This window comes from Plectropomus leopardus, chromosome 3 (assembly GCF_008729295.1).
Source record: "Plectropomus leopardus isolate mb chromosome 3, YSFRI_Pleo_2.0, whole genome shotgun sequence".
In the NCBI taxonomy this organism is placed as follows: Eukaryota; Metazoa; Chordata; class Actinopteri; order Perciformes; family Serranidae; genus Plectropomus; species Plectropomus leopardus.
Window position 1 is genome coordinate 12211806 of NC_056465.1, and position 21672 is coordinate 12233477.

The 21672-nt window shown below is 38.7% G+C and overlaps 1 protein-coding gene across 1 annotated transcript in view; it reads left to right on the plus strand.

Annotated features, from left to right (window-relative positions):
• lrp8 (low density lipoprotein receptor-related protein 8, apolipoprotein e receptor) overlaps positions 1-21672 on the plus strand; it is a 131695-nt gene that overhangs the window by 60077 nt on the left and 49946 nt on the right. Inside the window, exons 4-7 of the mRNA XM_042513439.1 lie at positions 9060-9434; positions 15455-15577; positions 17473-17595; positions 20799-20918. Of these exons, the coding sequence (XP_042369373.1) occupies positions 9060-9434; positions 15455-15577; positions 17473-17595; positions 20799-20918 (741 nt within the window). The remainder of the gene's footprint in view (positions 1-9059; positions 9435-15454; positions 15578-17472; positions 17596-20798; positions 20919-21672) is intronic.

The window sequence follows — 21672 nt, forward strand, 5'->3', positions numbered from 1 at the left end:
TTCCCCCTGGGATGCAGTAAACTCACTAGCAACGTGCTATCAAGAGACACACACCTGATGATGCTACATTGTGAAAAACATATTTGTGTTGATGCGTTCAAGCTCTATTTATTAAAAATCAGTGTTAAGCGAAGAAAATTGTAACATTGTCATGATGTGTTCATATATAATTTTGCAACATGCCATTTTTTTGTGATAAACTTGATTGAATACAGTAGTTTAAGGGAGGAATTTGTTGATGTTTACACAGCAATAATAAACAGATAATGAGGGAATTATGATATATATTGTAAAAGGGCTTTTGAAACATTTTTTAAAATGTTCTTCATGTGAAAGGTGATTTTATGGGTTGTTTCACAAATGTGTATATGGTTGTATTTCTTCTCTTTCAAAGGTAGTGTAATGAAGGGCTTAATGATTTTTTAAAACAGTTTAGTTCTTGGGGGTTTTTTGCACACAAGGGGAATTAAATAACAACAACGAAAAAACAAACAATCAACAACAACAAAAATACTTTTACAATTGGTGCATAGCTAAAACTAATGGTTAACTTGTCTCCCTTTTTGATATGTTAATATTTCCAACATGTTAAATTTTTTATGTCCACAGCCACATCGTAATATGCAGGGTAACCCTAAACACCGGAAAATAAAACACTGGGTTTTTAGCTGAATTTTTAAACAATCGTGGTATGGCCAGCTACTCAGGAACCACCTGGTGTTTTGAGTACATGGTGCCATCCCTGTTTATTGATTTAAGGAAGCTCATTTCAACAATGGCCAACACCAACATCTTTGATTAATTGTGGAAGCTCAGCATATAAAAAACAACCGTAGGATGTAGACTACTGTGGACATCTAACGTCAGATAAAATATGTGCATCCACAAATTCAATGCTACCGTTAGGTTATAGCAAATGCAAAACCACATTAAAGCTCACCTTTCATCCCTGCAGATATGTTTACTCGTGCATCTCCTTTCTATTTCATTTCTCTCAGCGTTTTCTGCTGTGCTGGCTGAGTTGAAATTATTAAAACCAAATTATGTACAAACTAATAACATTTGAGAGACAAAACGATAAAAAATAAGTTGCTCACTGAATCAGCAGGCATCAGTTTTAATACTCAAGGACCCAAGGCTTTGTTTTATTATGAAAAGTTAGCAGATTTCTCTGAGGAAAATCCTCATAATGTCAGAGTGAGTGAGTTAAGTAATATAATTGTTCTAGTATTAGACATTTGTGCTTCTAGTGAACATGTAGTTCAAAATATCTCTATCTGCACTAGCATCTACTATGATATTTCTTCTTTTTTTTCATTTTCTTACTTAAAGAGATGACTGACATGTTAGATGATGCTTTTCCACCAATGCTCCGACCATACAGTGTCGGCTCTGTGCCTGGTAAACCCCATTTGGCCAAGCTGTTGGAAAGTGAATCTCTTGTGAAGCCGCCTTCTGTTTGTCAGCCAGTGATGATAAATCTATTCTGAATTTCAAACCTCCTTACTGTCTGTCTATCTATTCCATTAGGAAAAGAGGATCACTTTTATGTTACAGAAAGTCGAAGAGCTGAGGGCTTAGGGCCTGTCTGTCTGGTGGTGGTCATGAGTATGTGTGTGTGTGTGTGTGTGTGTGTGTCTGTGTGTGTGTGTGTGTACTGCCATCCTTCTGCGCTGATGCTTCAAAGGTCTAATATAGCTAAAGCACTGATAAACACTTTGTTAAAACCCTGGAGAGAAACTGCATGTCAAGCCTGTCTATGTCTGTCCACACACACACACACACACACACACACACTCACACACACACACTCAGGGCCCCTCTGGCCTTCCTGCAGAATCCATTCCATCAACAGTATGATCTAAAACTGCTTCTCCTCCCTCTTGTCTTCCTCCTCAGCTCCTTAGCGTTTAGCCCCCGTCTAAGTGGAAGGCTAACATTTCTAGACCAGTGCAACACACAACCATCTTGTTACAGACGCGGGGATGCCAATGCCTCTGGCACTCTCCTTCCTGCTGTTTTAATGATATCAAGGGTAATGGTGCCTCATACATAGCAAATGCTACATTAGCTAACTGTTCTCAAAATACTAACTCAATACATGTAGATGTGCCTGAGCGCTGTGGAGCTGCGGAGTGCATGAAAATTATGTGAAATGCCTAGTAATTTCAACGTTACATTTATGAAGTTTAAAGCTGGCACCCTGTAATTTTGTTACTTGGTCCCCCTAAAAAGAGGTGTTATCAAGTAATTGCGCACTGATTTCACCTTAAAAATTCCGCTCCCTATAATTCTCCAGCCAGCCATCATTAGTGAGATCTTGACAGAGAGCTTTCTTGCCATTTAGGAAATAATTTTATATTTCACTGTTAGTTTCTATTTGTCAGTTGTCATAGAGCATGAAGAGGATTGTCATCCAAAATTAAAGACAATCCAAAGAAAAACGTAATGATAATTTGCCCAAATTTACAATGCATTACCATCACTCCTCTATTGCAGTCCTTCTTTACATTTTTTAATACTGGCACTTTTGTTGAAAATTGCATTACCTGTAGCTAAGTATGCAAGGTTCCATAATCAATGTATTACTTTATTTTAGTTTATTTTAGTTTAGTTTAGTGATTATTAGAGCCTTGAATACTTATCTCATCTCTCTATTGCTTATGGTGTTTGTAAAATGTGTGTCACGATGGATGTCTCATCTGCTTTAAGCCAAATTTCCCTACGGGTTCCAATAAAGTGACCTGACCTAATTTAGCGTAGCTTTTTTCGAGTACTTGACATTTTGCTTTTGTTTTGGTGAAGGGGATCCTGCTTTACCAGGTTAGGTTTTCAGTGGAGAACAGAGTGTGCAAAGTGACAGGTCATGCAACAACACCGGTCTCAAGTTTCTCTCAAACCAGCAGAAGTATGAAAAACTCCTCGGTCTGGTGCTCTGCCCATCTCCATGTGAAAATCATGTTTTGAGGCAGTGGGTACTCATCCTGCACAGCCCTGATGAAAACACGCACTGAAGTGTTGGATGCAGTTTGGGCTGGGATTTTAATAAATGGTGAATAATTGAAGAGAAATTCTCCCTCCTCTTTTGGAATATTTTTTTCCCCATCAATCCTCATGAATATAGTTGGTGATTTGTTTGCAATTATCCTTGTGTATCTGACAGTACAAGGCATGCTTGACTCAACACGGATTTGTTTTTTATTGATGCTCCTGTGTGAAAGATAAGGCATACATATTGATATTTTACAGAGTAGATGAACATGTCGCTTGTCTACTATACAGCCCATTAAGCCTACTCTCCACTAAAATGCCTTCAGCTGTTACTGTCTGTTTTTCAGCACATTGTAGAGCCGACGTGTTTCTGTTTCCGGGTTAAATGCTGCATTTTACGCAGTGCTGTGAAGTTAATGTTTTATTTCCATATCTGGTTGTTGGAGCTGAACTGTGAACTTTAGCTTGCTTTTCTGCTAGTGCACCTGGTGAACTAAAGTATGTGACAGGGGTATGTTTGTGGGGGAACGCGTGAGTGTATGCTCGTGCACACATTTACGTGCTCCTACACCACGGCTCAGTGGCTGACATGTTAGACCAGAGTCTGATTGGATTCCACGCTCCAGAAATAGTAAACCCACTGGCTCATAGAGAGAGGTGTGTGTGCATGTATGTGTGTGTAGTGTCCCCAATCAGGTTTTAATATCAACCTGTGTGTGTGTGTGTGTGTGTGTGTGTGTGTGTGTGTGTGTGTGTGTGTGTGTGTGTGTGTGTGTGTGTGTGTGCCTCTGTTGAAATGTGTTTCTGAGAGAATGCATATCTTTTCCTAAAGTGGCAATTATGATTTTCCTTATATTTTCTATCACACAGAAATGTTTAAATATTGATACCACTGAGATTCAATTATAAATTAAAAAAAAGAAAGTCTTTGCATAAAACAAACAATCATTTGGTAAAAGATTAAGAATATATATATATATATATATATATACACTATATTATGGTAAAATACCTTAAAATTACATTATGTAGTATATTTTTATTTTTCCAAATGACTGTATGCAGAGATTCAGGGACAGTCCGCTGTCTGTAATGTAGGAGTGTATATGTGTCTGTGTGGATGCATAGCTGCTTGCTTTAGAGAGTAGTCTGTGCTGGACGAGAGTTCAATTGTCCTTCAGATCAAGGTCAATGAGCTGTGCCCTATCTCCCTGCTCTATCTATTAGCTGTCCAGTGGAGGGTCTGGGGATGGATGGATAGAAAGCTTTGACCCCAAGTTAAACACAATCACCTGCAGGTGGGGAAGGTTACTGTCAAGATGTAATCAGTTACAAATTACTGATTACCTATTTAAAATTGTAATTGGTAGAATAATCTATGGGATGGATGTCTTTAATTAACTGTCAGGAGTCCAGCTGTGTAAATTCGCACCCTTACTCATTTTTAAGGCTTTCTTTGATTTATTTTTTCGTTAAATCTAATATTTAGTAGGATCTTTGAGACATCGTATGTAAGCAACTTAAACAAGCTACTAATTTTTTTTTAATTCCAATGTGATGTGAATTAGTTCATTTTTTTAATGTTATCCCACCATTTCTAATCTATCACCTACAACATCTGACCATCTATCCTCTCTGCTGTTATCTGCTATTAAATCTGCCTCTCTGCTGTTCTCAGTATGGGTCTCATTTGGTGGGAAAGGACATTTCTACTCTCAAATCTATCAATGGATCTACCACCCCATGTGCTTCTCTGTCTCCTCTCCAATCTCCCCCTTCTTTGTTTGTAAGTATTGGTTTTGGCCTGTGTTAACCAAGAGACCGCCTTCACGGAATGATCAGCTGAATTCTTCTTGGCGTGTGCCAGCTTTGACAGATAGCTAGGTGATAGGATTTAGGGATTGAAGTAACACACACCGGATGTGTCCCTATGCTCTGTTTGATTTGGGAAGTTTACCTTGGAAAATATGGCCTAATGTATGTCAGATATTGTATTTTGACATCAGTAAATTATTCAGAAGTAATAAGGTAAATTTCCCCATTTTAAGTATTTTGCAGAGTGTTTTTCCATTTGCAAGACGTCTTGCTTCAAATTAAATCTCCTGGATTTACCCAGCAAGACAAAGGGAAATTACTTGATTGCAAAAAACAGGAATAGTATACTTTTCTTTCAGCACAACCAGCAGTAAAACTTGTAGGGTTTCTTGGCAGAAGATAGAAGAAGTAAAAGGATTTAAATATGTTTATCTCATTTAGTGAACCCAAGGGGGTAAAAATAACATGCACGGAGAGCAGAGCTGTAGAGATTGGGCAGGTGGCATCATCTTCATCTTCATTCTCATCTATGGGATCATATTTAAAGACTCTTCACTTCAGTAATAGTAGTGATCTGAGATACAGTCAGTGGTACAGCGGAGGGTAGACATGGTTATACAAGGAATACCCATCTCTTTTTCTGGCTGTTTGCAGTATATCCACCCAACAGCCAAAAAAACATTGTACAGGAGAGTATACCCACTTCTTCCTCCGTAACCCACTCATCTACTTAGTAATGCGCCCACCTCATCAACTACCACTACACCACTGGATACAATAGATACTAAAATTTGACTCAACAATGGCATTTTCTTTAAATTGTTTCAGCAGATCTTTGATTAATCAGACAGTGCAACATAATTTTTTAAAGGGCAATAGTTTAACAATTATAGATTTATTCCTTGTTAAAGATCAGGTTTAAAGTCAAGAATAACCCTGAACTGCCCTGGCATTAGCAGTCTGGAAAGTCCTGATTTCCAGCCAGTGTTATCAACAGGCACAGACCAAAATGCCTCTGGACACAATTTGATAGACTTTCAAACAATCAGAGAAATAAAAATGTGACCTACAACCAATCGGAGCAATGAAACACAACCTACAGCCAACCGTGTGATGTAGCATTGAGTGACACATTCAAGTTGGATCTGTGCTTGGTCTATTTCCGGGCAGGGAAGAGATGGCTGTCTGGTCACAAGCTTTCTCAAATTACAGCAATGGGGTACATTAAAATTGGTTTCTAAAATGTTTGAAACAATAAATAGGTAATGCAATGACAGAATTTTTATTCATATTTGATCAGCAGTACCAAGAGATTAATCAGACTTTAATTGGCCTGGTGGGATATGCTGAACAGAACAGAGACAGGTGATGCTGCTCTGTCAATCATTGTATCAAACCTGCCCCATATCAGATAAACTTGCCTGCCCAAGAAGTAGCAGGTGAAAATCTGTTTCATTGTTTGAGAGAGGGACCGAATGCATCTGCCAGAGCAAATGAAAAATAAGCGTGCAGATTTGTCCGTTTCCCATGGTAATCCTGACCTTGGTTAGGCTATTAATTTATATTGCCAAGGATCAATCAGAAGTTCTGCTGAGCCAAAAACTTAAAAGTACCATAAATCCAAAAGGTTCAACAACTATTGTGGAAAAAGCCATTTTTAACCCAAATATGACTTTTGTTTGCCCAACTGTATATTGCTACTCTGTGTTTTCACATTTACCAGGCTTTGGCATCATGTTATCAAAAATAGCTGAAATGTGTTGGGATCTAGGGATGATGGGAAAACCTAAAAAACAAGAATAGATGCCTTGCCTACCTCTTGTAACTCTTGTAGGATGTTGTGGATGAATGGGTTTAATACAGCCCGTGTTGCTGTGAATTTTAAACCCAAGCTAAAGTTGTTTTTATCCATGAGACATAAATTCAATGAACTGCAAGCCACCTGCCTGTTCCTGTAAAGAAATAAAGGTAGTAAGTGCAAACTATCTTTTTTTTTTTTGTAGCTCAATATCCCAGTGGGAACCATACTAACAAGCTTCTTATCCCAGCCCTGCTGTTTATAGCCAACACACCTGGCTGACCAAGCTTGCTGCTTTAATGAAAAACTCTTTAAAGCATAAAAAACAAAAGGTGTTTAGTCCGACTAGCAACACATCATCACCCTCTGGGATGAAGCAAAATATGTTTATAATTTCCATAAGCAAAAAGCCTCTTGCTGTTTGTGCGGAAAGTTTGTAAAATAATCACTTTTTTAACTTCACCCAGTATTTGTTTGCACAAACACCCTACGTGACCCCCAAACCACCTGAGCTTCTGCCGGGCTGCTGCTGATGTTGTTTATGTGCTCATGTTAATTAAATTACTTAGATCTGAGTGGGGATGATTAGCATGCTAGCAGTAATAGCTAGCAGGGAATCCAATAGCCTATTATCATAATGAGTCCCTTTGGCGCACTGTGTGGGTAGGTAAAAGAGAGAGAGAGAGAGAGTGAAGCAGTTATGTCAGTCGCCCAGAGAAGAGAGTTACATCAAAGGACAAGTGTTTTCATGAAATACATGATTCAAATTGATTTGTCCAACCTGGCTGGTATTAGATACTGTCAGTGCTAGGATATGGCAAAAAGGAAACATACAGTTTGCCAAGAAAACTGCAGCAACACACCTTCACAGATGCATAAAAAGTTCAAATATTATTCATCATAGTTTCATCATTTCCCTGAAGTCTTGAGATACTGTAGGAGAAGAAATAAACAAATGCACAGGCAATTATACACATACATATACTCCACAAGTATTTCTGTACAAACATTGCCACACATATATACACACAGAAACAGTCATGGTGGGGGGCTCTGCACTGCAGCAGACACCTGCTGCTGCGCCCCCACTCTGCTCATTATACACCTGCTTCCACACACTGGACTTCTGCCGCACATATGCTGTCGACCTTGTGCTTAATGTGGTACAATATCACATTTATGTAATGTGTTTCTGTGGAAAAATAGTTGCATTCGGTGTTTAACCCTTTGAAACCTGGATCAATATCACTTTTCTTGTGCTGCTTTCAGACATTTTTCACAAGTATTTAAACCTTTGAACCCTGCGCAAGGTGGTTCAAAAACATGGGAAAAGAGACAGTGAACAACTTCGTAAGAAATGTTCCACAAATTGCAAGAAATTAGTACATTTGTTTTAAAAAATAGAAAAATAAAAAAACTCTGGAAAAATGTCTGGCAAGAAAAAGCTAGGTGAAATTATTATGACTATAACTATTCCCATAATTACATATTTTAAATGATGTTACAGAAAATTATAATATTTTTAATCACTTTTTTGTGGTCAATTCTTATTTTGTTTGTTGCCAGTTTTTTTTTACTTTCAATTTGCTACTTTTCAGGTAATTTTCTTGTACTTTTTTTGTTTGGTTGGGTTTTTTTTACTGTTTTCTTGTTAATTTTCAAGTTATTACTTTTCAAGGTGCTCACTGCCTTCTTTCCATGTTTTTGAAAGAAATCAAATCAATTTGCCAAGGGTTCAAAGGGTTAAAGGATATTTTAGATATGTTGTGGTTGCTGTTGAGACCATGTTTATTTATATTCAGTGTTGTAGAATATGCTTTTCCCATGAGATACTGCTTTTTTTCCCCCCCTGGCTCTTTATCCCGTTTACTTGAACACTTACTGCTCATCCTCTTTTTGTTCCTCCAGCTGCTGCACTTCTCTCTGTCTGACTACTAAAGAGTGTATGCTTTTAGAGAGGTGCTCCTCAGCACCGCACAGTCACCAGTTTGACTTTAGATCAAACTCTTTCTTTCACTCTCAGCAGTGAGCAAAAGCCCCAGAGCAAATGAGGAACATCTGGAATTGCCCGCTGCTCATTAACTCAAAATTTCAACACCAACACTGTCTTTCATTCCATCTCCAGGGAAGGAGTGGAAGATGTATTGCTGCATATATTCCTACTCCCTCAAGGAGTTTGAATACTGTATATACAGTGATAAGTCAACTATATCTGTCCTCTAACTCACATTTCCTCTCAGCTTCTCTCTCATGCACTAAAGTTGTAAACTTAAAGTGGATGGCCTTGTTTGACAGTTCAATTAAGTTTCCTGAATTCACTCTACTTTAAAAAAGCTTCTTTAATGAGAATCATTAGATTTATGGTCGATTATTCATAATCAATAATGATAATAAAATGAAAGAAACATTGTCTCTCAAAATGATAACTTCTATTTTTTATCTTTTCGTGCTGTAGATGCCAAGGCCTGCCCCTCGAAAGATTTCCAGTGCCGCAATGGAAAGTGTGTGGCGCCAATCTTTGTATGTGATGGCGACAATGACTGCGGGGACAACAGTGACGAGGAAAAGTGCACGGCTCCCACCTGCGGCCAGCACGAATTCCGCTGCAATGACTCTGAGTGCATACCCGCCCTGTGGAGTTGTGATGGCGACCCGGACTGTAAGGACAAGTCTGACGAGTCCATGGAGCGCTGCAGCCGGAGGACAGAGCCCCAGAAACCTCGCTGCCCGGTGGGCGAGTTCCAGTGCGGGAGCGGGGAGTGTGTTCATATGAACTGGAAGTGTGATGGAGACGCGGACTGCAAGGATAAGTCGGATGAAGCAAACTGTCGTAAGTCATCTGTGGATATATTGTATTTATGTGGATGGACTGGTGAGTGGGTGGGTAAATGAGTGTGTAAATGAGTGTGTAACTGAATGGACTTCTAAAGATGAATGCTGCTGTCATTTTAATTATTATCAAGAAACCCTTCAGAGACCAAATTTATCCAATCAGCAGTAATTTTCTGTGTTGCCACAGCATGATATTGCATTTCTCCAGTGCCAAATAATGCCAGTGTTGTCACACACAAAGAAAAACATAAAAGAGTCCATTGACATATTTCCTGATTAAAACAAACATTGTGCCAGTGCAGTTTACTCTGAAACAATGCCGTAACTGCATCGGCTCTGCAGAGTATCCTTGAAGTCAGTGTTCATGTTCAGGGACACAGTTTTGCCAGTAATTGAGATTAACAACGTAATGAATGAATATGTTATCCAATCGCAATGTTTTGGTTATTTTATGTAATAGTAATAATAATCATCATTATCATAATAAACTTTATTTATAGAGCACTTTACAAACATGGGATGTAGCTCAAAGTTAGACAATAAAAAGACAATGCAGTGATGAACAAGATGTAAAAGTAAGGGTAAAAAAGTGCATAGACCACTATAAATATTAAAAATTGGAAAATTGATATAAAATAATCATTTTAAGATTAACATTTGTTAAAAGCCAGACACAATTAATAGGTTTTTAGCTGTCATTTAAAAATATTCACTGAGCCTGCATCTCTTGTTGCTTTTTGAAAGGTATTCTATAATTTTGGAGCGCATATAACGGAAGCTGTGCTGCCTACTTTTTTGTACATATATCGTGTGTATTTGAAAAGCTAGCAGCTGAGGATCTGAGAGCTCGTGAAGGATTATAGAACAACAGAGACTCTGCAATGTAGGCCAGTCCCATGCTAGTAAATGCTTGAATAACAAGTAGAAGTAACTTAAAATCTTTTCTGAAATATACTTGGAGCTGGTGGAATGTAGCTAAAAGCGGGGTAATGTGCTTTCTTCCTCGTTTTGATTAGAAGTCTCGCAGCACAATTCTGGATAAGTTCAAATTGTCCAATCGACTGTTTCAGGAGGCCACTAAAATGAGCATTGCAATAATCTAACCTTTTTGAAATAAAAGCATGAATAAGATTTTCAGCGTTAATGGCCTTGCCTTTGCAATGCTTCTTATGTGGAAAAAAAGACGTGATTTAGTCACCTTCTTTATGTGTGAAATAAAATTTTAGTCTCAATCCAGAATAATGCCCAGACATGTTACTTCAGATTTAATAATATATCTGTTCCATGGCACAAAAGCTACACACAGTACTTGTTTAGAGGCTAAATTCATGGTTGGTTGGGGTTCTTAAAAATTAATTTCATGATAAATGATAAAAAGTTATTACCAGCCGTAGGCTTTAATGAAGGCAATTAATGCATACCAATAATAAGGCATGTTGTGGAACAATAGTAATGTGTGTGGCTCACCACCACTGAAAACACTTCAAAGGGTGACATGCCATGTATTGTGAACAAAGACTGCGAGACAAATCTCATTGTGCCGCCACATGATTGAAGAAAGATCAATGCTAACTTTATCATGATGATGGTTGCCATGCAACCATGTGATCTGTAGAAGCAGAGGGAGAAACTCTTGAGTGTGTTTGACCATATGTGTTTGTTATGTGAGTGAGTGTGTTCGTGTGGGAGGTGAAGGTCCTTCATCAAGCGAGACCCCCATCTGGTCTCCTCTTCACACTCCCACACACCACTCAGGGAGATGACAGCAGCCTCGTGCATATGACATGATACAAGCACACTGCGCTGCCACACACTCACAAACAGACACACACACACTTTCACAGGTACATGCGTACACAGAGATCATACATTCTCTTACACACAGATTTTTATGTACATGCAAATAAAATTATGAAATAATCCTACAGTCGTGGAGGGTTGGTCCAGTACTTAAAAGCACTCAAGTCTGATGTAGTCACTTTAAAATTAATTACCAAAACATACCACAGTACAAGTAGCTGTGACAATTTGTACGTCACACTCACTGAATAATAATATTCCTCAAAAACCTCCCATTTCCAGATGCAATTTCTCAAGGCCAACAGGTCATTACTATTTATTGTCTTTCAGGTGCAAATAACTATGTAGGTGTGCACTGCATAATGCATAACTGTCATGTGAATATCATATGACAACAAGGTTAGAAACAGCATGCAAATGAGCACCACAGTCATAGCATTTACACTTAAACTTCCCTGGTCATCAAATCTTTGTTCCTTTGTCCATTTCCTCTTGTCTGATAGAAAGAAACATAATAATGTTCCATGTTTCCCAGAACAATGTCACACACATGCTTCATGGTTTGTAATGCTAACAGAAATTAACTCAGTTATGCTCATTTTAGCTCTATGGGCTATACTGTTCATTACCTCTTTATTCTTACCTTTACTTATGTGAAACTGACTAAATATGTTTCTGAAATAATTGACCCTGCTACGGTTTTTGTCCTTACTTGTAACTTCCTAGACACCCATTTTGAATATTATCACTCCATTAAAGTAGTAGTGGTATAGACATTATAAACAAAGGTTAGAAAGCTCCTCCTACATCAGCTAATATGTCCAGCATGGTTTTCACCTTATGTCTAGAGCACAAATGCTGCTGGAAATGATTACATGATGAAATAACACTCATTTTAGGGGATGATGCCCCAATGGAAGCGGCAATGTGTTACTTTTGGGGATCCAAATGGCGCTGGATGGCTCGATGTGTTGTTAAAACCCCTAAGGTTGGGGGCACCAAATTGCCGGAAATGCCTCAATGTTTCCCTAATGAACAACTGGTGTAACAATCAAAAAGGAAACTCCAAGGCACCCTTTTAAAATGTTAAAATGCCTTTATTTCTACTGGTGTTTCTTGTTTGTTGGCCTCAATCTGTGCTCTACAGTGGTCTGCAGCTTGGCGGCTGTTTTGCTTAGATGTCACACTTTCAACCGTCCCCTCCACCTCCTGATGACAATGTCAACTCATATACATGTGGACGCAACACGAAAATATTCCTTTTGAATAACTAACATCATTCTAAACATACTAGTCAGAGTGGCAGGGGCCTTCTGTCCTGTAGCTATGATGCTGATAACCACTGAACCTGTTTAATAGAGTAATACTGTTTGAAGGGGATGACCTAAAGCATTTTTACTCTTTAGTTTTGGCTACAGAATATTAAGCTAATTAAATAGCTGAGCATGTTAGCCTTACTACTAAAGAAATAATTTATGATATAGGAAAAGTTCAAGGTTCTGTTTTCAAAGTCTATGTTTCAGGGCTGCATTTGTGTATAATTTGAAGAATGAAGTACACAATATGTCTACACAAAGAAAAACAAATCCAGTAGCATAACTGAATAGCAATGACTCCTGACAGAGTGACAGCAAGTGAAGTGGTCTTGCCTTGTCTACATGAGCCAGTGAAGTCATCTGTCTCAATATCCATGTTCACTATTTAAGAGATATGATGTGACAGGAGCTGTGTGCGCTGCATGTATTTGATGGGGACTGTGTGCATGCTCACCACACTGTGAATAAAGGTGGGCGGTTGGAGGGTTTGTGTCAAGCACGATGTGATAGTTTTAGCTGTCTGTGTAATGTAAATGAGAGAGCAGGGCTCAGCTGAGGTAGGTGCAACATTTCAATGTAAATTAGAAATGTGCGAATCATTTCATATCTCGAGTTTGTTCTCTCCTCCTCTTCTATTCCGCCAAGCTTCGCTCATTCCCACAGACCCGTCCCCGGGTTATTATCTCCCATCTTATTTGAAACATCTGTCTCAATAATCCTGTGTTATTTCACAGACATGCTGAGACAAGTGACTGCGAGCAGGGTGACAGGAGGTTAATGTAAATGAGGAATGGTCAAATCGTTTCTCTAGTTGGTTCCCTCCTTTCCCTTCTGCCAACATTTCTGCAGATGGCAATCCGTTATTATTGCTATTCATCCTGGGGATTTATCATAATTAGCTGAGCTCAGATCCCAATCATTTGGCTGAAAGAATCAGCACATTTCGTGATGGCACAGGATTATGTCTTACACACTTCGTTGATTTTAGCATTAATGTGTTTATCTTTATTTTTTGTTTGAGCATCAAATGTCTGAGTCAGCTTTACTGCATGTTCATAAAAATGTGCGCTCATCTTGCTGCATACATGAATTTCAGTGAGGTAGGTCATTTCATGTGTCTGCATTTGTCTGCTCAGCCACACGACGTTAAGAACTTCTGTCGACAGCCCAGTCGGGATAGAAAAATGTTTGCATTGTATGTTTTTGCAAACCACTGATACCTCACATTTGTTCATCACTTTTGTATCCTATCAACGTTGTGTGGCATGTACAAAATGGCTGCCAAGCTCCAGATTACTGTAAACCACTGTTTGAGACCAACAAACTGTAAAACCAGTAGTTTTTTAAGGAGAAATCAGCAGCACTTTGCCCTTGATTCTGTTAGTGATGTTCATAGAAATAATCCTAAGGCTCAGCAGGGGGAGGGAGAAGAGTGTCCAGTTTGGGCATCTCAGAATTGTATCTCTGCTCTTTGCAGATGATGTGGGTTTGTTGGCTTCAACCAAGCCCCCAGGAAGTGCGTCATGCGCTGATGCAAAATTTGAATAGTGGCCGAAAGTGGAATAACAGCATTTGAGTCAGTCACGTGATGTAACTGGCCCAGAAAGACTTCACCCCATTTGCTAACATGAGGAAAGAGTCTGTAAATCAGTAAATATTTTGTTGTGAGCATCAAAACCTGCGAAACGTCTTCTATCCCTGTCTGGATGTAAACCAACCGGTTTAATAACATTTGTAAAGTCTAAAAGAGTCACAAGATTAAATTTTTTAGACCGCCATTCAAACTAGCAAGGCGTTCCTGTCATTAGAGGTGTTTCAGACATGTCCAACTGGAAGGAGGCCCTGGGGTAGAGCCAAAACACGCTGGAGCAAATATTTATCTCATTTGGCCTGAGAATTCCTTTAGATCCTCCTTAAAAAGAGCTGGAAAGCATTGATGGGCAACACCCCGACATGACTTTAGGTTAGGTGGCAACCAAACAACATATAACAACATTCCTATCCATAATCAGGTGTTTTTTGTGCCTAAACATTACCATGCGTTAACCACAGTATTGCTCAAATGTAAAGAAACATTTCAACATGCTGCTACATAATAATGTACAAATGTTACATATCAGTGGTTTTCAGAGACATAAGATGCCAACATTTATTCTGATGATTGGGTTGCTGTGGATGTCTGCTCACTTGGTGTAAAACTGCTAAACTTGGTGTGTGTGGCTCTGTTTTATTCCATATTTCCTGATATAGTGATTGTGTGCCATGCATTTTTGTGGTTGCTCCACAGCCATTGATCATGTCTGCCTCCATTCCCTTGGCAGAGCCAGTCCAAAACACAACACATGAATAATTAAACAGCCAGTTAAAAAGACGAATGAGTTAAATAAACCTGCCCTCCGCCGTTAGAGCAAGCACAAACAAATGCTCATACACACTTGCACATACACACATACTCAATAGGTCACTGGGTGTGCGTTTTTTCTAAGACAGTGAATGAATACCTGGTTTTGCCTGGTTTTCATTTCCATTGGGGCTTTTTCTGTGCAGGTAAGAGTTGTGAGTGACTGATTACTGTTGGATTGGAATGCACTCCAAGATGGCCTGATTAAACAGGCAAAACAGACACGGGAAGCAAATACACATCTTCATAGAAACAATTGAGTCAGAGAAATGAAGGGCTAAATGTTGTGTTTTTATGTCTGTGTGTTGTCTTACTTTGATTAAATTAAAATGGAAATCTATGGATGCTATAGAGGGTTTATTTCTCCATCTGTGATTTTGTAATACTGTCTCACGTTATCAGCTCTTCATCTTTTCAAAGATAAGACAAATAGATGACATTTTCATACTAATAAAGATATAACTCTAACAGTTAACTCTGTGTGTGATTTGTGTCCCACAGCCCTGCTCACATGTCGACCTGATGAGTTCCAGTGTGGTGATGGATCCTGTATCCACGGCACCAAACAGTGTAATAAAGTTCACGACTGTCCTGACTACAGTGATGAAGCTGGCTGTGTCAACGGTAAGTGACTGGTGAGAGTGTGGGACATTCAACATGCAATACACACCTGTATTTATTTTCAGTTATGAACCTAAAACAGGAAGTACAATGGTAATTTTTCATCTTGAAGCCGTGTTAAGATTCAAATTCCATATTTTACTGCTTAGGAAAGTGGTAATTCAACTTCATTGTGCATTTTTTTCCTTGTTTTGTCACACTTGATTCACCCTGAAAATCCATCCAATTACAACTTTAATACCACTAAGAAGATTCACAGGGGATATGGTAGAGAGTAGCACAGATGGCTGCAGTTGGCTGCACTCGTTGAATCGGCCTCATGAGAAACTGTTTGAAGAATAAGTTATGCAATGCTAAAGCAACATGATATCAAGTAATGGAAGCGCAAGAGGCTACAATGTTAAAGTATTCACAGATTGTACGTATGTTTCTGCCTTGAATTGCCTTTGATGTGTACAAGAATTGTTCACAGCGAAACGTTATTGTGGAAAGTAGGGAGCATTATTCGTGTTTGCAAACAACAGTGATATTTTTACTGCATATGGCATCCAAATCACCTTGAGTTTACATATTGTGGCACACAGAAAAAAGCTCAAGGTCATCATTACACACTCTGCCTGACAGTGAACTTTATCTTGAAGCTGGTGTTTTGAAGTGCAGCTGTGAACCTGAAATTGATTTTTTACTCGTCGTAGTTTCCAAAAAGGGCACAGTACAGTATGTGTCTTTATTTGGTGGATACCTGTCTTGTACTGTACAGTTGTGCCTGTTTGTGTTTCAGTCACATACCATGGCTGATATGAAACATGCTGCACATAAAAGTGACACCTAAATTAGCTATTTTCATATTATCTTTTAGAGCCTGCTGTTATTTCACTCACTCACACACATAAACACACACATGCACACACACAAATCTACAGTATATATGTACAGTATATCTGTGTGTGTGTGTCTGTGTGTGTGAGAGAGAGAGAGAGAGAGCGAGAAAGAGAGAGAGAAAGGCAAGTTTAAAAAATAATGTGGCATAATTGTTACAAGCCATAGCCAAAAGTGCCATGTGTAGGATACAGGGGGATCTATCAGCAGAATTTTTTCATAACTATATAGCGTTGCCCGGGTATGAGTACTTAGATCTAGAAATGAGTGAGCAGTTTTGCGCTCACATTTCCTTCGTCTTGAAGTCTTGAAAACCTTTATAGACATTTTGTTGTACAAAGTAAACACATCGTTCGGGTTTTCACATTACCTGAAGGCCGCTGAAGAGTCTCTACATGCTTCTAAATGGAGAGATTTAGTAGAGAATTGTTAAGTTGGTTACATTCCCCATCACCACTAGATGCCACTAAATACTACGTGCTGGACCTTTAAATATAGTCTAATTAAACCTTACTTTCAGTAAATAATGGTCTTTGAAGAACTTTAATGCTTTCTTAGGGACATCTCAAGATATTTTTATATTGCCCTTAATGAGCTCCACCAAGTTTCTATTATCAGTGATTGTGTAGTAGGTAGCTATAACTAATCACTTAAGCTTTTACTACAAGCAAAAACAGTCAAGTTCCTTGCTGAATATCTATGCAAACTACAACAAAATTTACATTATTGTTTGCAAAGACATCCCAATTACAGTACTGCACATACCAAACTACTTTTATAAACAAAAAATAAAGAAGAAATTTTCATTCTCACTCTGGAATTATCTGCCTTACAAATCATGTTAGCAATTCACATCTTGGTGGGATTAAGTTTTTCGTTGCAGAATACTGATTTGGTTCAAGTGTGCAGGATTTGTTTTAAACATCACTAAAGTCCCTGAATAGTGTGTGTTTTTAGCTGTAAAGGGATGTAGTTCAGTAGGAAATCACTCAGCCTTTAACTTTGTGTCTCTACTACAGCAACAAAGTGCGACGGGCCACGAAAGTTCCGCTGTAAGAACGGGGAGTGTATCGACAGCAGCAAGGTGTGCGACAATGTGAAAGACTGCAAGGACTGGTCTGATGAACCCATGAAGGAGTGCGGTAAGCTAATTAGTCTCTGCTTCTCTTCATACATCTACATACTCAGATACTCATTAGCTCTTATACCACCTCAGGCATACATGGATGTACATACACGCTGGTCTAATAGCGCCGATGCACACGCTCATACTTCAGCTGCCTCTAATGTGGGTGGTCACTCGTCTAAGTAAAAGGAGCTTCATTTGATCAAGGCAGGGTAAATCAGGACATTTCTCAACTGCCTTGTTATGATCAAAGAGCCAGGCGACTCTGCCCTCTAGTACGATCTTAGTCGGGAAAACGTGAGTAGACTACATTAGCCATAAGGAACCACACAGATTATCCACACACCACAGATAATTACCACTTAGCGAGCTTTAGTCATGGATCTTACATCACAAGCAGTGCAATCCAGCTGCAAACAGAGTGAGGCAGCTGAGAGAAAACATACCTGTTAATAAAGTCTATAACTTTTGGTGAAACACTACTTAAGTGCAAGCAGAAGTCTCTTAAGGGAACTGTGGTTCACTCACGACCGTGCTCTGAAGTAGAGTGTTCTCAAGTTGGTCACATGGGTATAAAATGATATGCGAGAGTGCTGCCCTTTCAGCTAGCTCTGATCTGGAGGCAGGTTGATATACACTGTAATGAGATTGCCCCGTAACCATATCATTAATGTTAAACATGATGCTCAGCGTGTCACAAGGCAAACCTGCGCCTCCTCTTTGTTTTAGCTATAACAGACAACTGCCATTATCTGCAACAATGACAATGTGCGTTCCAAGGTCAGGCCAAAACGGTGTCAAATGGTTCAAAATGAAGTGATATTTACCTTCAGTGTTAGTCAGTAAAATGCACTGTGTGTATCCTTGAGGTCTAACAAACACTTTGAATGCATTTCCTAAAACATAAAGCATTTGCAATCTCATCTCTTTTTTAAACCATTTTTATTTACTTCTATTTCTCTGCGTTTGATGTCAGGCAGTGTAATATATGGATATATTGATATAGTGATATGAGACTAGATCCATGCTTAGAGTTTGGATACTATAATATCATAACTGTTGTCTTGTTATGCCTTGATAGCCCTGGCTGGAGCCATTAGGTTTTGGGTTGGCTGCTATATGTCCATACGGCCATCCGTCTGTACTTTCGTATGTCTGTTCGCCACATTCTTGTGAACACAATATTAGAATTATAGGAATTTAATTTTTAAGTATAGCACCTTCTTCCACTTAGTCTCAATGATAAAGTGTTCCAGTTTTGGTGGTCAAAGGTCAAAGTCATTGTGACCTCACCTCCATCTCAGTCTGGTGAATGTAATGTAATGTAATTAGAATTCTGGTTTTAAAGGCTGCATTACAGTAAAGTGATGTAATTTTCTGAAATTACCCAACTGTTTTAGATGTTCAGTTATTTTTCTTTAGCCAGTCTTTACATCCATATGACTTATGATTATTTATCAAAAATCTCATTGTGAAAATAATTTGTAAAGGCACATATATTTAACCCTACATTCAATAACTATGGCAAGGTATTTGGTCAAAAATACTGATTTTATTTTGACACAAATTGTTGGCACATTGCTAACTGTCTTGCAACATTATAATTGCTAACTGTTAATCAATGAAAAAGTATAGAAATTAAGTAAGGATGCAAAACACATTAACACAAACACATTTTAGTCATTAAAAAAAACAACATTTTACTGGCGGTGAAAACTCATCAGGGTTCATTGAAGTCAAGTTTTGCTATATGGCCAAGTGTATACGGACATTTCATCCATAATTTTCAACATCTCATCCTAAAACTGTGGGTATGTACACTTGTGACAGGGCTTTCCACAAGATTTTGGAACTTTGCTGCAGGGATTTGCTCTCATTGAGTCATCTACAATAGCATTAGAGAGCTCAGTCACTTATGTTAGGCAGTAAGGCTCTGCTCACAGTTGGCATTCAAGCTCAAGTGTTGGACGGTGTTGAGGTCAGGACTCTGTGCAGGCTTGTGGAGTTTTCCTCAAACTCTAAATAACATTTTTGTCTGTCCTGAAAAGGAAAAAAAAAACTCCCAAACTGACCCAAAATTGGAAGTGTCTAAAACTGTATTCATGCTGTGCTAAGATTTCTATCCACAGATTTTATATATCAAAATCAACTAATAAAAACAATACTATTTTCAAAAATTTGAAAAGTTAAAACAATAAGTTAAAAATAAGTTGTTTCAAATGTCCAGACTGTCCACATAATTTTGGCCTAAAGTTTATTCTCTAGGTATCCTGCTAGATAACAATCAGTTGAAAAAGTTTCCATGTTTTCAATTGCTTTTATTTGCTTTTTTTAATGCTATGTTGATACCGAGTTGATTTGTTGTTATTGGATAGACTACCCTGGCTATGGTGTAATTTACAACCTGAACTTCAGTCCAACATCTTTGTAAGTCTTTACATCCTTCTGTATCTCTCTGTCAGTCTCTCTCCATTTCTATTACAGTCTCTTTCTTCCCCTCTCTCCCTTTTACTCTCACTGTCTCACAGCAGAACCTGTAGCCTTGAAGCTTAAATCTTTAATGTAAACCGGTAATGAAGTACCAGCTTTAGCTTTCTGCAGCGATCTCTCTCTGTACTCCCTGAAGGGTAGTTGAAAGACAAAGGAATAAATGGAGGTGCAGAAACGGATACAAAAAGGAGAGAGCATAAAGAAAGCCTGACTAAGAGGGAGTCCAATCTGTTCTGCTGTTCTGAAATACTGAAACAAAAAAGAAAATTGCCAAAAAAAGAAACAAACTGGTACACATGGCCAGGCTCCCTGTTGGAGAATGGATTAATTCCAGGTGCATTTGGCTAAGACTGTGACTATAGGCCATGAAAACACACAAACAGGCCTATGACTATACTGCAAACACACACACACACACACCTACACCTACACACAGTTGTGTCTTTTTTTGCTGCTTTTAAGCTCATTGTCTTATCTTTTCAATGGAAAGTTCTTGTGTACACAGACACACTTAACAGGACTAACTTTTCAAAACTGGCGGGATAATAAATGCAGTGCACAAACTTTAGGTGTTTTGGTTTCTGTGCAACTTTTTCTTTGTGTTTTATCCAGGCTGAATTGTCCTGTCCAATAACCTGCTGGAGGTATTTCATCAGTCCTCTTAACTTCCCTCCCCGTTTGTGCCTGTCCCATCTTCTGTCCGTCCTCCCGCTGTCCCTCTTTCTACAGGCATGAATGAGTGTGCGGACAACAATGGCGGCTGCTCCCACATCTGCAGGGACCGCAGAATTGGTTATGAGTGTGACTGTCCGTCTGGGTACAAACTCCTGGACAAAAAGACTTGTGGAGGTAAAGAAATATGAAGTTAAGCAACAAAACTATCGCTTTAATGCAGAGGACCATGACTAATATCCAATGACATCTTGTCTGGGCCTCAGCTGGTGCAATCTATAGTGCTTTTTTTATTCCCCTCATGTTTCATCATGTTTTATTAAGCTCTGTTACATGCCATGAGAGCTCCATGAGTTTCACAGAGTTTCTACTCCAACTATTGATCATCTTAAGGTAAAACGAACATTTTGACATACTGGGAGATTTGCTTCTTTTTGAGTTGAGTCATGTAATCTATCTGTGTTTAATAAAGCATGAAGTGTGGAGCATGACCTGAAGCAGGGATACACTGCTGCAAAAACACTTTATTTCAACCACTCCGAAGCAGACGCATTTTAATTTTGTATCCTCTTTATTTAATCCACGTAGGGGCAAATTCATTTTTTTCTTACTGCACAAATAAGACAAAATGAAACCATGTCATTTTTAAAGCACCTGCAAAGGGTGAAATGCACCACGAACTGTGCAATCAAGCAAATAGCTTCATGGTGCTCTTGTGCTATTTGCATGTATTTGAATTAAGCATACTTTTGACGCAAAATTGGCCTCTTTCTATGCAAATGAGCCTCATTGCAAAAATAGTCCAATTCCCAAAGATCAGTGCTAATAGTCTGCGATTACTGAAGTGCATTTATAAGGGGTGTCATGCTCGGATTTACCAGAATGCCTTAAGTTTTGAGGAATGCCTCTCTGCACCTGGGATGGCTATGTG